The sequence below is a fragment of the Cannabis sativa genome, chromosome 1, assembly GCF_029168945.1.
Source record: "Cannabis sativa cultivar Pink pepper isolate KNU-18-1 chromosome 1, ASM2916894v1, whole genome shotgun sequence".
Taxonomy (NCBI): Eukaryota; Viridiplantae; Streptophyta; class Magnoliopsida; order Rosales; family Cannabaceae; genus Cannabis; species Cannabis sativa.
Window position 1 is genome coordinate 42836832 of NC_083601.1, and position 23144 is coordinate 42859975.

At 30.3% G+C, this 23144-nt stretch overlaps 4 protein-coding genes across 4 annotated transcripts; 2 read left to right on the forward strand and 2 right to left on the reverse strand.

Annotated features, from left to right (window-relative positions):
- Positions 1-1873: 1873 nt before the first annotated feature.
- On the reverse strand, positions 1874-5705 carry LOC115708333 (probable complex I intermediate-associated protein 30). Its single transcript, XM_030636576.2, has 9 exons — positions 5550-5705; positions 5199-5269; positions 4720-4794; positions 4189-4302; positions 3912-3962; positions 3605-3696; positions 2786-2866; positions 2586-2684; positions 1874-2313 (listed from the first exon to the last, which is right to left on the reverse strand). Exons 3-9 carry the CDS (start codon positions 4769-4771, stop codon positions 2125-2127), a joined length of 678 nt encoding a protein of 225 aa, XP_030492436.2. The 5' UTR covers positions 4772-4794; positions 5199-5269; positions 5550-5705; the 3' UTR covers positions 1874-2124.
- Positions 5706-8554: 2849 nt separating this feature from the next.
- On the forward strand, positions 8555-9219 carry LOC115704545 (auxin-responsive protein SAUR71-like). The gene has a single exon (XM_030631746.2). The coding sequence runs from the start codon at positions 8683-8685 to the stop codon at positions 9010-9012; it is 330 nt and encodes a 109-aa protein (XP_030487606.1). The 5' UTR covers positions 8555-8682; the 3' UTR covers positions 9013-9219.
- A 3219-nt stretch (positions 9220-12438) lies between these two features.
- Positions 12439-13188, reverse strand: LOC115704933 (auxin-responsive protein SAUR78). Its single transcript, XM_030632153.2, has one exon. The coding sequence runs from the start codon at positions 13084-13086 to the stop codon at positions 12667-12669; it is 420 nt and encodes a 139-aa protein (XP_030488013.1). The 5' UTR covers positions 13087-13188; the 3' UTR covers positions 12439-12666.
- A 5619-nt stretch (positions 13189-18807) lies between these two features.
- On the forward strand, positions 18808-19902 carry LOC115704871 (17.4 kDa class III heat shock protein). The gene is made up of 2 exons (XM_030632081.2): positions 18808-19354; positions 19454-19902. The coding sequence occupies exons 1-2, from the start codon at positions 19127-19129 to the stop codon at positions 19712-19714; spliced, it is 489 nt and encodes a 162-aa protein (XP_030487941.1). The 5' UTR covers positions 18808-19126; the 3' UTR covers positions 19715-19902.
- The last annotated feature ends 3242 nt before the right edge of the window (positions 19903-23144 follow it).

A 23144-nucleotide genomic window follows, 5' to 3' on the forward strand; every position in this document is an offset into this window, starting at 1 on the left:
TCTACTATCCAATTTTTTTGAGACGTCCCTGATTCATGTCTATCGGTCGGCCAATATGGCTGCTCATTAATTAGCTGTGCACGCACTTAGAGTGAATAATCAGCTAGTTTGGATGGAGGATTTTCCTTCTTTCCTTGTCGATGTACTAAACGCTTTTTTTTCAATGAATTCTAATTCATTGTTCAAAAAAAATGATTAGGTGGTGAAATAATTATTATTTTTTTTAAGTAATTTACGATATAAATATTTAAATTTAACTCTTATTTATGAATAAATATCTAAATTTAATTTTTTTACGGTAATAATAATTAAATTATAATTATAAAACTTTTATAGGTACCTAACTATTAAGTTTAGTAAATTACCAAGTGACAATCATTGATTGGTCCAAATTTTTATTTCTTTTAAAAAATTAACAGTTAAGTACTCACAGAGTTCTAAAAATATAATTTCAGTATTATTACAGTTAAAAATTAAACTTAAATATTTATTTACAACCGAAAATTAAACTTAAATATTTATGCCCGTAAAAAATTCTTATTTGTTTTAAGAAACAACAATGAAAGTGTATCATCAAGTAAGAAAGGTAAAACTCATTTAATATAAGGAGGTTAAGAAAGCAACATGTGGGTTTGCCTAATAGAAACTTTAAACTCCTTTTTTGTGAAAGAGAGAGAAAGAGTAGTATCTGGGACACATATTTCCACGTCAACAAATCATTTTTCACGTTCGAACAAATATGAGATGAACCTGACAAAATAAAAATTAAAAAAACAAAAAATAATGACAAGTATGAAATGAATAAAAAATAATGAGTGCCACAAGGCCCCTAGTCCCCAGACCCAGAGTGTTCTTAATTTGATCCTCCTCGAGGCAATCCCACCCCCACAATCTTGCACTCTCTCTTTCTTTAAATTAATTAATCTTCTTACATTTAATCTTGGCTACATCTTCGATCCATTTCCATCGTTTTCAACCTAAAAACTATAACACTTCACAAGAACCAACAAGCCTGCACCAGTAGTTATTATACATGTTTCCCTATTAATTTTAATAAATATTTCATCTTTATCTTATCTAACTCCATAATCCAACTCTTTTTTATTGTTTTGTACTTGAAGTTCTTACAATGTACCATGGCTTCAAATCCTAATTTTCCAAGTAAAAATTAAAATCATTACGTCCTTGAAAGTTTGAAAGCAACTTTGCTGAACGTGAAACTACTAGAAAATACTTTGCTGATAAATTTTTTGACTTTGTACGGACGAATAATGGTCTGACAGTGTGATCAATGCTTTTTCTTTTCAACAAAATGAAAAGAGTAAAAAGAGAAGAAGAAAATAAGAGTGAAATGTTATATGGTTGTAATATTAGGAAAGCTGTCTGCCTGTTTCAATTGATTGTGAAAGGTCATCTTTTGAAGAATACAAATTAAACAGAAGAAAAAAAAGGGTACGATTAATGGTCCAATTAACAATGAGGTTCTACTTCTTCCCTTCACTTATTATTTGATACAAACAAACAAAGGGTTTATATTCCTCCACTAAATTTGGGAACTAACTAGGCCTGTATGGACACTACAATTTGCAGAAACAAGTAATAATATTTGGTCCTTGGAGCGGCCCTCTCTTGAAACCAAAGCACGTCAAAACTAAAGGATGGTCACAGTCTTTCTTTAGTTTTCACCTACATGAAAAGACCTCTTATTAGTTATTAACCCTTCTCTCTCTCTCTCTCACACACACATCAAATCTATTTATCAACCAAAAAGACAAGCACCCTTTCACATCAATTGTCTGTTAGTGGTTTCAATTGCCTCAGATATTTCATGAGAAAGAAACCAAAGCTGGTCAGATAATGAATCAAACTCATGGAACACATCAACCACATATCCAAAAGATATATTCTCTCAAAATCTTGCCAACTTTTATGGTCTAAAAGGAAAATTCTAAACCCCACAAAAACTTAGATGGGTTGGAATCAGCCTAGTGAATTCCAACCAGTGCAAGTTGATGGTTTGTAGTTTACAACATCATTTGGTACTGTACAGAGAGATCGGATAAGATTTATTCATGTAAAACAAATTAAAAGCTTTGATACAGCTACATTTTTTCACTTCACTAATCACTGTGTTCTTAAGCCCTTGATCCAATCTATCTCAATTTTGAAATCACCTGGCCCAGTTCTGGCACCAGGCATTCCACCCTCTGCATTCACGGATAGAGACATTCCAACTACCCGAGATGGATTCATTTCCATCTCTGCATCTATAACACTTCCTCTCCAAGTTGGTAGATATTGAACCAGTGGAATCTGAAAATATCATTTATAAGCTAAGTCAGCTGTTACGTGTATAATTAACAAGAGTAACACAGCATATGAACAAAACTTTATTATTTTTCTTTCCACCGATCGAAATTGATTTTTAGGCAGTTGAGACGAGTAACTAGTGAAGTGATTATCAGGAGAAAACTGAATAGTGAACTAGAACTCTGAGCTAATTGATTTTACTAATAGACTTATATCTAGAAATCTTCTCTTGTATGATGAGAAAGCCAATAAAGCTAAAGGTAGCCGAAACTTACCTTTGCAATGTACCAGTTATCTTTGGGTACAAAAACAAAGGCTTGCCATGAATTATCCTCCTCTTGTCCAGGTGAATTCACCCAATTTTCCGTATAGATCTGCATGAGTCCTATCACATTAAAAAGACTGGGAAAAAGCAGCGAAGGTTTAAAATAAAGGCTTATACAAAAAATCTCCGTGGCATGAGCAGAATACTTACGGTGGATATGTAACATCTTCCATCTCCTTTTATCTTCATTGCTACTGTGTCAAACGGCTCCAAATCGATGAAGCCATTAAACTGCCAAAGGAAAGGAAACGAACACATGAAGGGAATATACCAACAAAAACTAGTTTTTATTGTGTTAGAGAGTTCCACATTGATAATGTGTGGAAACTAAAAACCATACATAAGATGCATGGGCTACTCCTCTCATTGCCAATTGATTTTGAGATTGAACTCTACGAAATCTTACAATTTTAACATAGTACCATAACCAAACAAAATTCTAACGAGTATTCGAACCAAATCCAATAACCGGTCCAAAAAGATAAACCAAAAGATCTGTGATTCGAAGATAGTGAGCCAAAAAGTACACTTCTGAGCCAAGTGCCGCCTCTCCAAAAAGAGGAGCCAAAAGAGTATAATCAAAGAGAAGGGGGGAAAGTGGTTTTATTTTCATAAATGTTCTCATTAAACAAAGGCAGGAAACTCTAACACATTTTTACGAAGGTTTGCTCAAAATATCAATACTAAAATCTCAATAAAGCAAACCACATGCAGAACAACTTAATGTATCATTCATGTTATCAATAGTATCAATGGCTCATCCACATCTATTATAGAAAACAAAGCAAGACAAGCTATTGTTTCCACCAGCCTAAATAGTAAAGCACAAAATGACACATTGTTATGCTGCACCTAACAATGTGGAAGCATAAACTAAATCATGCTTTGACACTGTAGAAAAGTATAATGATAATCAATCAAGACTCCAAACATATGATATATACTTATAATTTTTGGACATAATTTCACCTTCCTTGACCTCATTCCACAGAAACCACTTCGACTGATATTCCATTTTGAGCCTGGAATGACATCAAGTGAGAGATTGCCAGAGAAAACTCCTACATCAAAACAGAGAAGAAAAGATATTAAGAATGGAGACCGTATCTTTACACAGCTTAACTGAGAAATTTAATAGTTCAACTACAGGGTCTACTTCGCCCCTTTGTTTCAGTATTATATTCATAATCACATAAAATGAAAGTGCGTAGGCAAACAATAATCTTGCTATATAACCTTTCATGAAGCCGACTTAAAGTTAACTTTTATTTTGTACCTTTTAGTCCCTTTCCAGCATCCATGATCTCCAAAGACGCCGAGGACAACCCTATAAAATATACAAAGGGCGCATTTGTGATTAGCATCTGCATATTGATTAATGACATTAGCAAAGCCAACTCTATTAAAACAAAATAAAATAGAAAGAAAAGGGAAATTTCGTTGATAGAATTATTTTAGCCAAGGCTTTAACAGCACGATTCAAATCAAACTTGAATATGTACTCAATGTTATGCTTAGAAAGATGATTAAAAGTGAATTGTTTACAATAATACCTCCATATTCAGAATCTGAATATAAGTGCCACTTTTTAACCTCTTCTTTTGAATTGAAGGTGAAAATATGTCTTTCAGTGGGAGGCATCAGATCTTCAGCACTCCACGTGAGAGCTACAGTTTGACATTAGAAAGGAAGAATATAAGGACTGCGAAAACACCAGTGTACAAAAATAAAGAATTAACTATCCTCCCTAATCGATAAATAAGCCTACTACTAATGCCCAAATGAAACATTTAATTGGAGAAAGGATTAAAGATGAAGCATTAATTATAAAAAAATAGAGGAAAAAACGAGAAGCTCACATGGTATAAGATGATGGCTTCCTAATACTCAAAGACAGAATGTAATATAAAGAGAACATAAAATGTCAGCAAAAATACTCAATGAAGGTCAGTACATTATACCGCAACTTCATACTGAATCACGGATTACTGCTTCTTAAGTGGTAGGACAGCCCACAAACTTATATACATTAAAGTACATATGGCTATAATGGGGAGAGACAAGCAAAAGCAAAGTAATGTTACCTTTCTTCGTCGCATTCAGGGATGCTTGCCACATGGCTCGGAACCTTGACATTTCACTACTACACCAGTAATTTCCTACAGTTAAGAAAGGGAAACGTTTGATACATGATCTGAAATTAAAATTCTATAAACAATGATTGTGTTTAAAAACTAGAGTTTTTATAGTTGCTTCTTTAAAATTCAAAACGCATTTGGAAAATTTTTTATAAAATTCTAAATTGTTCAAAGAAACTACTAAATTTGATCAACTAGTACTTTGCTCTCTTGATACCAGGCAAATGTTAAACATATGGCCTTAAATAAAACAACGGCACCAATATAACACAATAATACCAAATTATAGCAAAAAGCGACAGATTTAAAGAATTCAAGTCTCTGTGGCATTTTATCAAACATGTTGGTCTTCGGAGAAGAAAAAAAAAACACTCTTTAAAAACTTTCAAAACAACCTTAACATTAGAGATAAAAAGAGTAAATACCGCAAATGGCTAGTAGGCAATGCTGAGAAAAAAAAACAGCAAGGTGGGTTTTGTCTTCAAATTCTGAGCATCTGAAAACAGAACCAAAATAATCCCATTAGAAAGTTTGCCAAAAGCTTCACCCAAACTCATCCTAAGCTTATATAATTAGCCACAAAATGAGGTTAATTCAATTAATGATCATATAGTTGAATCGTGAATTAGACTCTAATTAGCTCCAATCAGAGCAATGGTGCAAAACATAAAACACACAGGCAATGCTTAGTCAATTACATATTTAAGGGTTTCTCCAGAAACGGCATGAAAAATTGAAAGAATGTCAATTTAGATATTGAGGGAATATCAACATACCATAGTATAGTAGAGGACTGCACTGATTCTGGTTCTGGCCGTTTAACGTTATGAATCACGTACAGACAAAGATGAGGAAGAACAAGAACAGCGCTTGATAGTTGATACTTTGTTTCGGCCAACTGTCAAACGACGACGTTCGGTCATGGCCCGATGGGCCTTTCGGTCTGAAGAAAACTTACAAAAATACTATAATTTGGAGTAACTTTTACAAAAATATTGTCAAACGAAAAAATTTACAAAAATACTGTATTTTTATAAAACAATAGTAGAACACAAAACAGAACAACTCAAAATACTAGTAGAACAACTAAAAAACACCAGTAGAACACCAGTGAAAACTTAACACAATATACTGCAGTATGAAATTTATAAAAAAATACAGTAAAAAAGTAAAAAATACCGCATGACAATATTTTTGTAAAAAAAATAATAAAAGTTAGTATACCATGTAAATTTCCTACTCTGAAGCACTAACCTAAATGGACTTCCTTTTCAATGGGCTGACCCAAATGTTTCTGATCGGTGTCCCCATCCATTGGGAGAGATATAAAAAGAAGAAATTATAAATTTTATCGATTTTATACGTAAAAATATAAAAAGAAAAATAATTCAGTCTAAATTTATTTTATAATCGTATACGTCATACTTATTTAATATTTAAGATATGTTTTAAAATTTTAAGGAATTAGAAAATTTAATACGCCAAAAATAGTATTCAAAAAATCTGTTGCACATGCATGCTTTTTTTATTTTATATGCGTGTAAAATAGATAATTTGAACATTAATTTCTATATTGTAAATTATTCTGAATTTTTTAAAATTTTACAATATGTCTTAAATAATTGTAACGACTACGAAAAAAGTTAGACTAATAAATTATTTTAGATACCGAAACAGTTAAGAATTATACTAGTACACCTATTTTAGTAGGGTGTATTGTAAAAGCACCAATGATATATAAGAAAAACTAAAATTTTAATTTATTATTATTATTATTATTACTTATGATAGTGTTCATTGTGATCTTATTAGAATGTTAATAAATTTTTGCATTAATTTATCATATCCAAATCAAAGTTGACTATTATTTTTGAAAAATTTTACAATGTACTCTGCTAAAGGAGTGTATTGGTGTACTCCTATTTATTTCGATATTCGAAAAAAAAATTTAGTCTAATTTTTCTCATAGTCGTGTACGTTACATTTATTTAAGACTTACTGCAAAATTTTAAAAAAATTTAGAAAAATTTAGCATGTTGAAAATAGGTCGTGTACGTTATAGTTATGTGTTACACATGTGATTATTTTATTTTATACGCATGTGAAATAAACTGTTTTATATTGTAAATAATTTTGAATTTCTTAAAATTTTATAGAATATTTCAAATAACTATAACGTACTTAATATAAAAAAAAAATAGAGATTAATTTTTTTTTTTCTAAATACTAAATTTAGGTGCATCATCCTTAGAATGCATCGTGGTTACCTCCATTATTCTTTACTTGTATGAGAGAAAATAATTGCCCATAACAAAGCGTTTGAATTTTGATTCAAGCCATATAAATTAGCTGAAATTTCTAAAAAAGAAAAATACAAGAAGCCTGTTGCGTGACTACAATGAATATATATCGTCATAATTTTTTTATAAGAAAATGTATATTTTAAATACCTCAATTAATAGATTATACCCTAAGATATTTTTTGTGTGCCTCATATAATAGCTCCCTATAAATATATAAAAAGATATATATTGTTAGTATTATTGATTAAATGATGTCGTAATACTTATTTTCTGTGGTTTGATTATTAATATCCTATATCCAACAAGAGCCTCTAGGCTCTAGTTGTAGATGCATTTTTTTCAGAGGTCTCAAAGCTACATTAATTTTCCATTAAAGAAGGGGACTCAATAATTTTCAGGTTGCCGTGGAGCAATTCGCAACTCAGTGACAGTACAAAGGGTATCCTTCTATTGGTACGTACTAAAATTATTCAATTAATTATAATCATAATTACTTTAGATATTATCTTATATATAAACGTGACTTTTACGACATTGACTCGTAATATTATGATTATTAACAGGTGAATAAGTACGTACACTAAAACCTTCTATTCTAGAAATATATATAAATTATAAAGCTTTATGGTTTCATCATTCCTTACATGCAAAAGTAATTCAAAGAATCAATGTTATTTCCAATACATAATTATATTTATATGTATATATATGTATATGAACCCAAACCCAAACATTAATATAGATCGATTAATTAGTTCTTAAATTAATTGGGCAGTTGTCAACTTAGTGGCCACGGAATGCACTCTTCAATCCCATTACCAGTGGAGAATCTTAATTATAATATATAAATAATGTATATAAACATCTCCATCACATAAAACGGGGAAGACAAAAATAAATAAACATATATACCTATTATTTTATAAAATGTGTAAATATTATTTTGCAAGTTAAATGACAAATTTCATCTTGTATTTTATAAAATAGTACTAAATTGTATTATAAATTAATTTTGTCTTATTAATAATAACTTAATGTAGAGATATTATAATAAAATTGGTGTTTTCTGTACCTATTGGTTTCATGAAATATTTTCAAATTAGTTATATTTGAAAAAAAAATTAAAAATTAAACTCAAGATTTTATTTATACATTTTAAAAAATACATAATTTATTTTATCATTTAATAAAACAAATAATCTAATCAATAATTTTTACAAAAATACAAATTCCAAAACAATATTAACCCTTATCTAAATTAGTTTAATTAATTATCATAATAAAAATGTCGTTTGGTGAATTTGGTTGGACAAACTGCATAATCATAGATAATTAATATTAATTGTTGTGTGTAACAAGGACAGTAAGGTACGCACGGCCTTGTTTATTGACAAAATAATTAATAATAATCCCTTCTCTAAACTACATGTCCTTAATTAACTTATTAATTATAATATATATATTACCATACTACTTGTAATTGTAATTAGTACTGCTCATTAGAGAGAGAGAGAGAGAGAGAGAGAGAGAGAGAGAGAGAGAGAGAGAGAGAGAGAGAGAGAGAGAGAGAGAGAGAGAGAGAGAGAGAGAGAGAGAGAGTTTGGTGATGGGAATGAGAGGAAGCAAGTTGGGAAAGTTGATAGAAGGTAAAGGATCACTAAAACGACTTCGACTGAGAGGGTCTCCAGTTCCATTGACACCAAGAGGTTATGTGCCAATTTGTGTTGGATTAGAAGATGAGTTAACTAAGCGATTTATGGTCCGAACGGCCTTATTTGGCGATGCCCATTTCTCAGAGTTGCTCTATAGATCGGCTGAAGAATATGGCTTTTCTAATGATGGGGTTTTGAGGATCCCTTGTGGAGCCAAGGATTTTGAGGATTGGATTACCAAACACTCCTCTAAGCCCAACGTCTTCAGGGTTAAACCCCTTTGATTATTACTCATTATTTTGTATTAATAATTAATTATTTGTTCGTACAGAATATATATTACATTAGTTTCTGGGAATTGTGGATTAGTGCTGGTAGTGGTAGGTAATGATGTTACTGGTATATATGAAATAACATAATATTAAGTACTTTGTATGTTCTTTTTATATATTCCGATAAAAAAAAATAGAAAAAAAAAAGTATTGATGAAATTAACATTTGTTTATACTTTTTTGTTTAGTGGATCGATCTAATTATTGCCAATGATGATGTATATATATATTGGTATGAATGAACCATAAGTATACTCCTGATCAGTGATTGGCATTCTTATGCTTACAAAGAGAGAGAAGTCACATTTTTGTAATCTTTTGCTAAGAATTAATGGTCAGTTTAGTAATTAAATATATGATTTGCTATAAATATCATTTAATTTGGTATAGCTAGAGGAGTGCACATAATTTCTCATATTGTTAAGTTTATTTATTTATTGTCAGGAAGTTTTTTTTTTCACTAGTACGCAAGTTGATCATATATAATTAATCAATTAGTTGCCGTTTGTTCATTTAAATATAAAATGTTAATTAAAAGCATATAAACAATTATTTGAAACAAACACTTGGCAGTGGCACATTAATTTGAAATATAAGAACGAAGAAAATATATATACAAATAGTATCACCTATTATATTTGACTTCTATCTTAAATATTAAGATGCATGTCTAAGACCAAATATTGAAAATGTTACCATTATGTAAATTAATATCAACAACATCTATCAGATTGAGTTGCAGTACCCATCTTTCTTCTTCTATTTTATTTCTTTTGAGGGTATAAGCTTGCACTCTTGCAATATTAATGTAAAGAAATTGGAAATGGAAATGGTAATGTTATTATTTTGGGAACTTATTATTCTTTTTATATTATTTGGAACTTTCAAATTTGTCACCATTAGTGGCCAGCAATATACTCTTCTTCTGAACATTTTGTCCAATCGAATTAGTTTATCTTTTTCCCTCAAAAGGAAAAAAAAAATAGTTTATATATCTTTATTATTATAATAAATATTTTCCCTAGTATTGAATTTATGTAATCGAATTACGTTTATATATTAATCAAAAGTTGGGTAGAAAAAGTAGCTAGAAAAGCCAAAGCCAACTGTACATTAAACCTAAGTGTTGCTTTGCATAACTTTAACTAGTGATTATTGCTAGTACTTTAGGAGGCCAATGCATTGTTTTATTGTTTTATCATATATATTTTTGGTCATTAATATGGCTGTGTGGCTGTGGCCCAAACAACCTAGCTCAGCTCAGCAATTGTATCTTCTATTCAATCTATTTTTGGATTCTTCCACCATATTTCATTAACTTCACACCCAAACATATTTTGTTTCTATATTCAACAGATTCTTCAGGCAGAACAACACTCAACTAATTTAAAATGTTTGTAATGAACAACACCCAACAAATTGTATGGCCTCAATTTGGTCCAATGGGCAAGACCCATAGTAAATGTAACCGCACACAGTTTATGACCTACTTGCCCACTCCTGTTATTTTGGCTATACTATGCCACTGCTCTGATTTCCTTACATATAATAAAGTTTTATTAAATGTTTAATAAATGGCTGTACATCCTTATACATATTACTACTGTATATTTTTCATTTTTCATTATATGAGTGTCTCAAACTCAGTTTTTTTTTTTAATGCTAAAAGGTATTCGTGGTGATTAACAGTACTATCTTCTTCGATCTCATACTATTATTGAGGCATTAAGTATCAGATCCATATAACTAAAAGGAGAAATGCTTAAAGACATCATTAGTGCTTAACACACTCTTACGTGTCAATATCTTTATTGTTATAATTAATTATTGGATCTCATATATACAATAACTTTTAGGGAGTCGTTAATGATCAATTACAAGATGACACATCTAGAAAGTGCTAAGCACCACTAATACTCAATAGTAATGCTCTAACTTAAGGTAATATTTTTAGTAAATATTACTAACCAATTATAACATCACCTCTAGATAATACTAGACATTACAAGTGCTCAATATATAGTATTATGTTTTTTAAGGCTTCTTCTTATATTATTTTTTCCAATAGTCTCTCTTTTAAGGCATAACAATCATAAAGTTGACATATATTAAGGATGAAAATGAGAAATAAATTATACTATACACCAAAATAATCATATTATCTCACACCAAAATATTTGTATAATATCATGAATATTTTTTGTGTCCTTAATCTTACTTATAATTTAGACAGCAAGTAGCAACCATGTTTATGTAGACACTCTACATTAATTAATTAACGGTGATTATAAGTTTCCTTTCAAAATGAGCAATGTTTGCATATTAAATTGCTATATTATGCTCTATCATTAATATGATTTATGATGCCCTCCACTACTCAGTGAGTACGTACTTATAGCGTGCCACTGTTAGTTTTCACAACATTATACTTTCTTTAATGTTCAAATTCTTAAGAAATTCCTAATTAATTAGTAATTACACCCTAAGCCACATACAATAAAATAATAACACACCAAAAAAAAAAAAAAACTTAATTCTTCTGTAGCACGCAAATTTGCTTGCTTGGTCTGAATAATGACAATCCTCATCTAACTTAATTAATATGATTACTAATAGAAAATGTTATATTAATAAACTTTTATTAGTTCAATGCTTGGTTGGTCTTAAGCATCCAGCTTAACAACCCAATCATTTGAAACTTAAACTAAATATTTCTTTAAATTTGAGACCACCAGTCAAGCTAATTAACTATCTTTATTAATTAGAGATATTGTTTTACATTTCCTGCCAGCTAATATTCAATTTATAATTCTCATTACTCTTTAGTCATCCTCGTCCACTTTTTTTTCCTCTAAATAAATCACTTCATATATAGTATGTGTAAAAGTGTGATTTTAACTGGCACATTGGAGATATATAGATACATATTATATAGTCAAACAAGTTGTAATAGTAGAATAGAAACATCCAAAATATAAATGGAGTAGGGGCCAATGCATTGTACCTAATATATAGTATGGGCAAAATTTCCCAGTATTAATAATCCCATTAAACATTACCCAGATACAGTTGTTTTTGGTTGTTTGTATTATCTTTTCTTTTGTGTTTTTTTTATTTCTTTATTTATTTTTAAGTATTTTACAGAAATACTGGTACATGTACATGTACATTCTCGTTTGGACATATATATGTAAGGTTATTCATGCTTATATATATCGACTATAATGGTAATAATATTACTTCAAATGAATTACAACATAAATTTTATTTAAATTAATGTAACCATAAAATACAAGTAATTATTCATAAATATAATGAAAATATATGAAATGAAAATCATCATCATCAAGTTCCTAACACTAATTAACCTGAGAGAGATTTTGAATAACAAACTCTTTTGCATTAGCAATTAATACAACTTTTCTCGAAAAAGAAATGGTTAATTATAACAATAATATATATTGTTATTGGTCACTGTCCAAAGCACAGGCACACAAAAGACCATTACCATATATAATATCTCTATACAATTACAAACTAATAATTAATTAACTGCTTCATATGCTTGGTCAGTGATATATATATAAATATAAATATAAAAAAAAATCAGCAAGTATAGAACTCAACAAGCTCATCCATGGAACCCAGCTGAGCCTCGGCGTTGTCCAACATCCAAAGCAAGTGTTCAAACAACACAACCTCGCAAGCGACGGAGATTCCAGTAGCGTCTTCACAGTAGACAGAGGCAGCAGCAGACTTGTCTACGAGCTCCTGAAACAGAGGATGTTCAACCACTTCTGAGCTCACCAAGTAACGCCGCCTAGACTTGCCCACGTAAACGGCATGAAGCTGATCATTATTAACGACGTCGTTTGAGATCTGGTTGTGGTCATGATCATTATTATGATGAGGGTGATATGGTGATGAGATGCTTCCATTGCTGCTCATGCGGCTGAATTTGGTCAAGGATGGCCATCTTTTTATGGCTGACTTCAACTTCCCTCCTAGCTTTCCTACTTTTGCCATTTATATATATGTCTTTCTTAGGATTTTTAAAAGAAAAAGAGAAAGAGAGATTTTTGGTTAATTTGTTTGTATGAAAATAGGGAAGGAAGGTTCGTGTATTTATATATAAGAGTTTGGAGAAGAAGAAAAGGAAGAGTCAAATAGAGATAGAGACAACATGGCCCACTGTTTCATTTCCAGCTAAGAAATGCAGATATTCATTTTTTTGCTATAATAAATACATATTTTAGAGTGCAAAACCAGTTGCGGCTTTGTCAATTGGCGTGGGGGCTTGAATTGGCTTAACAATATCAATCATATCTTTTAAATTTTTTCTGTTTTGTTTTCTTTTTTATTTATTGCATATATAGACACTCTTTGTCTGACCCCAACCCTTTTAATATCTTTAAATAAATAAATAAAAAAAAAAGTCGTATAAGTAAAGGTTTGAGGGTACTTCACAATATAGCTGGTGGTGGCTTTCACGTATGTGGAAAAAATTAGGTCTAAATTGATATCTAATTTTATAATTAACATGCCAGCCATGTATAATTTTTGAAAAGGAAATATTTTGGGCATGCTATATATTTCCATGAGTGACGAATGGCTAAGTATTTTTTGTTTTCCTTTATACATTACTTGTTGTTTCCAGGTAAAAAAAGGAAAAGGGTGAGTGTGTAATAAGAAGCATTTTGGTGGTTGGTTTCTTTTTTTTTTTTCTCTTTTGTTCACAGCAACTTCTAACAAGTAACAACAAGAAAAACAAGCTGTTGGTTGGTAAGCAGTCTACCAGTTCCCAACTGGGTTTTATTTTTCACCAACAGCCAAACACCATCCAAACTCCAAAGGCATCTTTCTTTTCTTCTGTAGCACCAACTTTTGTCTTTGCCAATTGCCCCCACATATTCGAGCGTTACCAATATCTATTCTATTCTATTCTGTCTTTGCGGACAAATCTATGCACTACTGGATCTCTTTCCATGCATGAATACAAAGCCAAAATAAATAAATAAAAAAAACACAAACACATCACGAGAATAAAGCTCTCTATATTATAACATTTTGAATGATAAATAGAACTTAAGTTGGTATCCATCCAAAATTTTCAAACTTACGTTTCTCTGGGAAATAATGATCACATTCCCACAAAACATATTGATTGCTTTTAAACCCATTTACTCACACACACAACACAAATATTGCTGTGTGATGATTCATATTTGTAGAAGCCTTCATTTTTAAGATTTTTTTAGTGCATCGTTTCTTTGAAATGCAGAAAAAACTAGTACTGTTATTAATGCTACACTAATTGAGTTGGTACGGCAACAAAAGAGAAAATTAAAAAATAGAGCAGAGCTTCACTAGGTGACAATATTCTGTGTGGTCCTTTGTGATATATGTACATAATAGGGACTATTCTGCTTCCAAAATGTTCTTCTCTTCTACCTCTAGTGGTCCAATACGGTTAAAATATTTGTTTTTTTTTTACTATAAGGATGACTAGATACCTAGTAGGAGGCCAAACTAGACTCTGTCTTTCTTATTGCCCTTCTATTTATTTTCTTTCCCTTTCGTGGGGCATTTTATATTATAATCTTTTTTTAAAGTCATGGGGTATTTTTAAAAGATACAAGTCGAATTAAGTTAAATGGGGTCATAAATCGATGAAAGGTAGGTACCTCAACAACAGAGTACTCTCTTCTCTGTTTTTTCTATTTTGTGTAGAATTATGCAGTGGTGGTATTTTATTTATCTTTTGAAAAGAAGCATCAATTAAGTCTCAAACAAACAATTAAATCAAAAAAATTTCTTTTTTTTTATATTATTTGGAAGATAGTGAAATATTTTATATGCTTTAAGAACTATCAAAAGGCCAAACTAGACTGTGTCTTTTTATATCTATATATTTATATAATGGGGATGAACATTTCATTCCCTACCTTATTGCTCTTTTTACTTCCTTACTTTCATGGAGTATTCAAAAATAAATGGAATTATCAATTCATGAAGGGTACGTTAAACAACAGAGTACTCTCTTTCAAAAATAAAAACAAAAAATATTGCTGTTTAAGGTATTATTCTTGTTTGAGATTAATATTATTCTGTTTTTTCTTGTTTGTGTAAGAATATAGTGGTGGTAGAGTGTTTTATAGTATAATTTTATAAAATGAAGCAAGCACTCATTAAATCTCAAACAAACAATCAAATCATTCTTTTTGGATGATAGTGAAATATAATACATGTTTAAGGAGCTATGACTCTCTCATTGCTAATAAATCATGTGGCCACAGTTGGAAAAATGGTCTAAATATCAACCTTAAGATATTGCTGTCTTACACGTGCTTTATTGTGAATATAAATCATGAATTAATGTTAGATTATTGTTAGGTTTGCATAATGTGCTTAAATTTATATATATAGATACAGATTTTAATATGGTTACAAATTTGCAGAGGGAGGCCATGAAATTATAGGATTTTAATGATTTGAAATAGGGCCAGAAAATAGCAGATAGCATATTGGGAGACACAAATCTTAGACTAGTACTTTGGAGCTTCTTCAGTTCATTGTGGTCCTTACAGACGAAAGCTGTTGCACACTGCACAATTTTTATGTAGTAATATAAAGTCACTTGAATCTGGTCAAGTGCAGTGTAAAATCTTGAATCTGAATTATATTCGGTTCGGATCTGAACTAACCTTTTAGAATCTTTAATGGCTTTTATGTTGTATGACACAATTTCACGGATGTGAAAAATCACTAAATTTTGACAACAAAATTTTAAACCATAAAACACTTGTCAAGTTTGAGGCAGATTCAATTTCAATTACATTAGCTAGTGGATTTCATTTTTGTCTTCATTTTTTTTTTCTGTATCATTTTGTTATCATGAACTAAACAAGAGCAAAGTTTCACTGGGTGACAATAATTGTGATCCTTTATATGAATATAGTACAGAAACATGCCATAAAGTGATTTCAGTAGTCCAGTACGATTATTTTTATTTTCTTACTAATTGGAAAGTAAGAGGTCTAAGCTTTAAAACTTTCTTGTCTATTATATTGTCCTTTTATGGGGTACTTAAACAAAACCACTATTTAAAGTCAAGTGGAAGAATTCAAATCACCTTAAACAGCAGCCTACTCTGTTTCTTTTTTATTGGCTAGAAATATGTGGTGGTTGGTGGAGTTTAATTTATTTCATTTATTCATAAAATGAAGCACCAATTTGATTTCAAGCCAACAATCAAATCATTTTTTTGGAAGATAGTGAAGATATTATATTATGTTTTGATTGTACTCTTTAATCTATATACTATGTATCATTATTCAAGGTGATAAAGATGGTGATAAATCTCGTTTTTAAGATGTTTTTGTCTTAACATTTGCTTATGGGGAAACAAATCATGTATCACTTTAAGATTACTTTTTAGGTTTGGTTTGGATCATGTGCTTGAATATATTCATGTTTAATATAATATGGTTATTCAGATTTGCAAAGGGAAGATAATATGCCATGAAGTTAATTATAGGATTTAATGATTCAAAATAGGGACAAAAAAGCATATACTATTCCAGATCACATTAGGAGACACAATCTAGAATAAAAACATTTGTAATAGTTTAGAGCTTCTTCTTTGTGGTCCTTACGGATGAAAAGTAGGTTCACTGTGCACATTTGTTTTCTGTGGTATTCCTTTGGTATCAGAAATTGGTACAATAGTTTTCTTTTTTTAATCTACATCTACTGCACTTGTAGTATTGTACAATTCAAATTTAGACTCTGAACTATACTTTGTTTTAGTTTCATAAAAAATTTTAAGGTAAGAAATATATTCTTTGTATGGTTTAGATATATATATTTTTTGAAACAGAAGAAAAAACTTCATAGAATCAACTAATACAATAGCTTGCAAACTAGTAAAAACATCACCCCCACCGAAATTATGACCAGGAAAAGAACTAGAGAAGTGAACTAACCAATCTGCCGCTTGGTTCCCGGATTGTTTAATAAAAGAAAACAAAACATCATTGAGTCATTGACACTATGAACAAGTCTCTTACAATCTGCAATAACAGTACCAAAGGGAAAAAGATAACAGCATCATCCAAAATAGCATTGAAAACCAATGACAATCAAATTCAAGAATAAAAGCATAAGCCTGTCATCAACAAAACTTCATCATAAGATTTAATCCAATTCAGCATTTCCTAATTAACTCCAATTGTTCAGCCATATGGGTATCCACTCTCTATATGAACGAACCACGGTCATAGCCTCCACCAACAGCCCCTAGGAATCGCAAGCAATCAACCCTAGCCCAAATTTCGATTCCGACGAGAATAGAGACTCATCACAATTAACTTTGATATTACCAACAGGTTTAATCCACCACTCAACCACAGCACCAGGATTTTTATTTTGGTATAAACTTTTAGTTCAAAATTTAATACCTTAACCAAAAAAAATATAGATCCTTTGTTAAGGAATTTTTAATTTGTATGTTTTTTTGATTTTATTTACATAAAATATAATATTTTAGTATATTTTTATGTTGTATTCTTATTATTTTGTTGTTAATTTTTTATTATTTGTATATTATTTCTTGTTACTTGTATGTTCTTTTTGTGTATTTTTATAAAATGTCGTAAAAATGTAAAAACAAAATTAAACATAAAAAAATTAAAATTTTACAAAAATTAATATTTTATGTAATTATTTCTTTAATTGAGATTTTAATTATATAAGCTAAAATTAACTCATTTTAAGATTTGACAACCAAACAATTACTAATAAATTAAGGCGGGTCTTAAAATTTAGTGGGTTATAGAAAAAAATATTTTAAATTTTTATTTTAAAATTAATAAAAAAAGTATAATTTTAATAAGAGAAAATTATTTTTTGGCATGGTCCCTAAGCACATATCTAATTTGCCTATGCTGAAATCTGAACTTGTAACATATTTTTGTCATGCAATCCACCCACCTATGATCTAATTTAGTTATTTAAAAGTGAATACAATAAATAAACTTTTTAATTTTTTTTAGTTAGCAGCTTTTAGAAGTAGCGTTATGTAATTAATTAGTAATATTTTTAAAAATTATTACATTAAATTATATAAACTTAATATTTTATTATACTAATAACTATATAACAACAAAACAAAATGTATACTAACTAGTATCTTTCAGTATTTATCTTTTTTTAAAAGAAAAAAAAAGTGATAATATATTGTCATCTACAAAATCTACATATAGAAAGAACAAAACTGTGCATCTGGTTATAACACTTCACGGTCTGCGTAACCAATAATTATTGATCTTCATTATTTTTACAAACACAAAATTTTGGAAATTTCTTTAAAAAATTGTTGTGTGCGCCATTATTTTACAACATAATTCAAGTTGTATAGGATTTTCGAGCTGTGTGAAAATAAAATCTGTAATAATTTTTTTTTATATAAATATTTTGAAAAATTATAAAATATTAGTTTATTCAAATAAAGTTTACTGAGAATAATTTATCACTGGTTTCATCAATGTTTTTAACAAAATAACTAATTAAAGGACAATCTACAAAAGTTAAATAGTTTTAAAAAAAAATGGTTTTCGAGATAATGATTAGTTAATTAATTTCTTTTCTTCTTTTTTTGACAAAAACATGAAATATTTAACATTAAAAAATTTACTAGAAAGTAACAGTCAAATTATAGACGTGAAATGACAAATTAACTTTTTAAGTGAAGCCACGTATAGGGCAAGCCAATAACGATTAGACACGTGTATGTCCATAACCCCTCTCCAAAATCCGCGAGGCTTCTACACCGTTCTGTGCCTTTCCGCTCTGTTTTTCTGGAACTTTCACGATACTTTCCACTCATCTCTTTTATAGAAAATCTCTCCCTCAATTTTCTCAGCCACCAAACACCACTACAAACTGATCGTTGATCACTTTTACTAACACTCTCTCTAGCTTTGCTACGCCAAATCGTTGAGCAATTTTTTTTTATTCTTCTTTGGTTTTTTTAGGAGTAATTGATTTGATATTTGAAAGAAAAGAAATGAGTAATGGAGTCGCAGATTCGAGCCTCTTCAATGGAGACTTGGGCTCAGCAGTGAATCACATTTTCCATTTCCCAGAGACCATAGAGAAACTTATTTTCCCTTCTCGAGGTCAAGAAACACGTGAGAACAAAACCTTTTCAACCATCCCTGTCGACATTTTGGACACTCCGAAAGACTACATCTTCTATATGGATGTCCCTGGTTTGTCCAAGTCTGATATACAGGTACTTTTTCATAATTATGTAAATTCATATGTATCGTGATCGTAATATTAATTTTTAACAAAATTAAAGTAAAAGTGATAATTGTGAATTGGAGTGCAGGTGACGGTTGAGGACGAGAACACTTTGATTATTCGAAGTGGTGGTGGGAAGAGGAAACGTGAGGAGGGTGAAGAAGAAGGGTGCAAATACTTGAGACTGGAGAGGAGGGTGAACAACAAGCTTTTGAGAAAATTTCGATTGCCTGAAAATGCCAATGTCGGAGCTATATCGGCCAAATGCGAAAATGGGGTTCTGACTGTTGTGGTTGAGAAGCTTCCTCCACCTCCGAAACCCAAAAAAGTTGAGGTTACCATCTCTTGAAGAGTTGGAAGTTGAAACCTTAATTACTGGTGCTGGTATCTTTTGTTACTTATGTACTACATTACTACTATTAGTAAGCTTGTAAAGTTGTTAGTTAGTTCACTGCTAAGAGTTGCGTGGTGTAGTAGTTGTAATGAATCTTTGTTCAGATTTTACTAATTGAGTAGACTAAAAATGCCTATCTTTCGTATTTGCTCCTTGTCAATGCCACAAATTGATTCAGTGACTTCCAAATGGATCAAATACCATAACATATGTTGGAATTCGAAAATATCTGCTCTGCTCTTTCTATTTGGACCCATGGCTAGGGTCTGTGATGAATAAATAGAAACTGGTGTGCTATGCAGACTCTTCTCATTAGTTAGTGTACACATCAAAAACTTAAATGAACAATTTTTAAAGCTACATGGTACAACATTGTGGGGAAATCAAAAGATTTCCAAGGATAATGAACCACCCAGTTTACAAAGTTGATAACTTCTTATTCCGTGCATAGTATCATCCTATTCAAAGGTTCCTTCGACCACTTGTAAGCTTTTTGTTTCTGTTGGTTTTGTTTGATCAACCCGCCCAGACACTATTTCAATGCGGTCTTCTGAAGAATCACTGCCATAACCAGCAACGGCAGTATCAGCACTCTACACACTGTCTGTCAGTACTTTCTCTTGGGCTTTTGTCATTTTGAGGGAGAGGTTGGTTTCTTATCAGGCCCTTATCCTCAAATTTTACTTCTTCTTCCTCAGCTGACTCTTTCTAAAGCACCAAGTTTCTGCCAATGGAAGCTTGACTGTAAGACATTATATAAAATCTGTTTGAAACCAACTTGCTGAGAAGACCAGCCTTACCGCTTAATACTTTTGATAATAAAAAAACTCACGTAATTTATTAGTAAATTAAATTGATAAACATTTAAATTACTAATTACTTATTTAAATTACTAATTTATTATTTTTAAACTAGTTAGTTTTTATATAATATAACAAGTAATTATAAAATAAAATAGTTTTATTTAGTATACTTCCTAGTTTAGATATTGCTTAAATGTTGGTAAACCAAAAATAAAAGAAACTTTTAAAAAAAAAAAACAAGAAAAAAAAAATTGAAAGAAATTAAAATATTACTTTTGCTTTGATTTCGACTAGCAAAAAATATATGATTTTCATGTATTAAAATAATTATTTTAAAGAGTGATCATAATAGTACAATTTTTTAGATCAAATAATTATTAGTCTAGCAAAAAAAAACATTTTTAAATATAAAAAGAGAGAAGAAAGAAAGACATATAAATGTAAAGTTATTCCCATTCAAAAAAAAATATATATATGTAAAGTTACAAAAAAAAAAAAAGTTGTGTATAAGTCAAGATAATTCATAAGATATATTGCAAAAAAATAAAAAAAGTACACTACCAAGATAAACCAATAAATAACGTATGAATCAAACAGAAAACTAATATTAATGAAAACGGTTTAAATATAAGGGTAATTTTTATTATTTTAAAGAGAAATTTACATGGTATACTAACTTTTGTCATTTTTTTATAAAAATACTGGGCAGTATTTTTTACTTTTTTACTGTGTTTTTTTATAAGTTTCATACTGCAGTATACTGTGTTAAGTTTTCACTGGTGTTCTACTGGTATTTTACTGGTGTTCTACTATTGTTTTGAGTTATTCTGCTTTGTGTTTTACTGGTGTTTTATAAAAACATAGTATTTTTGAAAATATTTCCGTGTGATAGTATTTTTGTAAAAATTAACCTAAATTCTAATATTTTTGTAAATTTCTCAATTTTAAAAGGGAAATTTTCATATCTATACGTAATATACAATCTATTAACGTAAATCACGTTAATTAAACTAATGCACTCCTAATAACGTGCCACCTCATCACCATCTACCGTAAACCCAAAAAAAACCCAGACTGCCAACGTCATCAAAGGCGCTGCAATCATCCGAAAATCAAGGGATTTTAATTCCTAAAAAGCGCGTGATCTATAATCAAAAAGGAAACCTATAAATCTATAATCCAAAATCTGAGAATTCAAATCAAAACTTGAAAAAAAAAAAAACATTCACGAACAAAAAAAAAAAAATCGTTCGACAACCGATCGAACATCCTAAAAACAGTTTTCGATTCTCGCAACCGCACTAACGATTTGCAAAATCGCGTCCCTGCGATTATACAAATCAATATCACAACTGCAAAACTTCTCTCCAAAAAAAAAAAAAAACTCCATTGACGAACAAAAAAAAGCTTCAGAAACAAAAAAGTCACAGCTAGCTGAATCAGAATCATCGACAGATCAACCAAATAGTCAACAGAGCAAATGCGATCAAGAATCAAAGCTTAAGAAAAAATTACCTTCACAGCGAGTACTCGACGACATGTACATCTTCATCGTCTTCCTCTGCCTTTCCTAGAAGCACCACCAAAAGCTATCAAAAATAGGTAATTATAAAAGTTAAAAATACATAACTGATTATTATACAAACAATACTTTCAAATACTTATGTGAGAAAATCGTTTTTTATACGTACATTTGTCAATAAAAAAAAATACTTAGAATAATCAAAACTGTTTATAATAAAAGTTACATTTGCATTGATTAATGACAGTTTGATATGGAAGATCCAAGAACAGTTATGATATTTTATAATGGACAATGGGTGGACAAAACAAATTACACGAGATTTTGAAGTGACGGGGATATTGATACCATCGAAAATGTTCTTACAACCTACTTGCACAAACAATATGTTCTACTTTGGGTTTGGACGAAGTAAAACAAAACATTGATGTTCAATTCCAAATTAAATCAAATGAATACCACCCATGAAGATTACGAGATGACAATGGCCGATTTTATGAACAAATCGAAAAAAAAAGATGATGATGAGACCAAATACCCTATGATGGTAAACCTTTCGGCAAATATTCCACCGAGAAAACATTGGTAGCAAGCCCATCAATCATGACTACTTCCGAACATACAATGCAAATCACACAACACTATACCTACAAGGACGGAGTATGCACAAAACATGGCGTACTTTGTAATCAATCAAGTTGAAAATGCAATTGAAACAAGCCAGCAAGCAACAAGTCAGGTGATCTCAGATCCTCATGTTGATAACATATTTGTTGGACAAGTTTTTTCAAACAAGGAAACACTACAAAATGCCGTCACCCATACTCAATAAGAAGAAATCAAATTTCCTTCAAGGTAAAAAGATCCTCCAAACTTGACTACAAGCTAGTTTGCATCGATGAAAAATTGTAAATGGAGTTTCTCGGCATCAAAACATGGAAAAACAAACATGTTCAAAATCGTAAAGATTCGACATTCTCATACATGCTCATTAGATGTCACATCCGTAGACCACCCTAATGCAACAAGCAACCCGATTGGTAGAAGGTAATAAGAACCA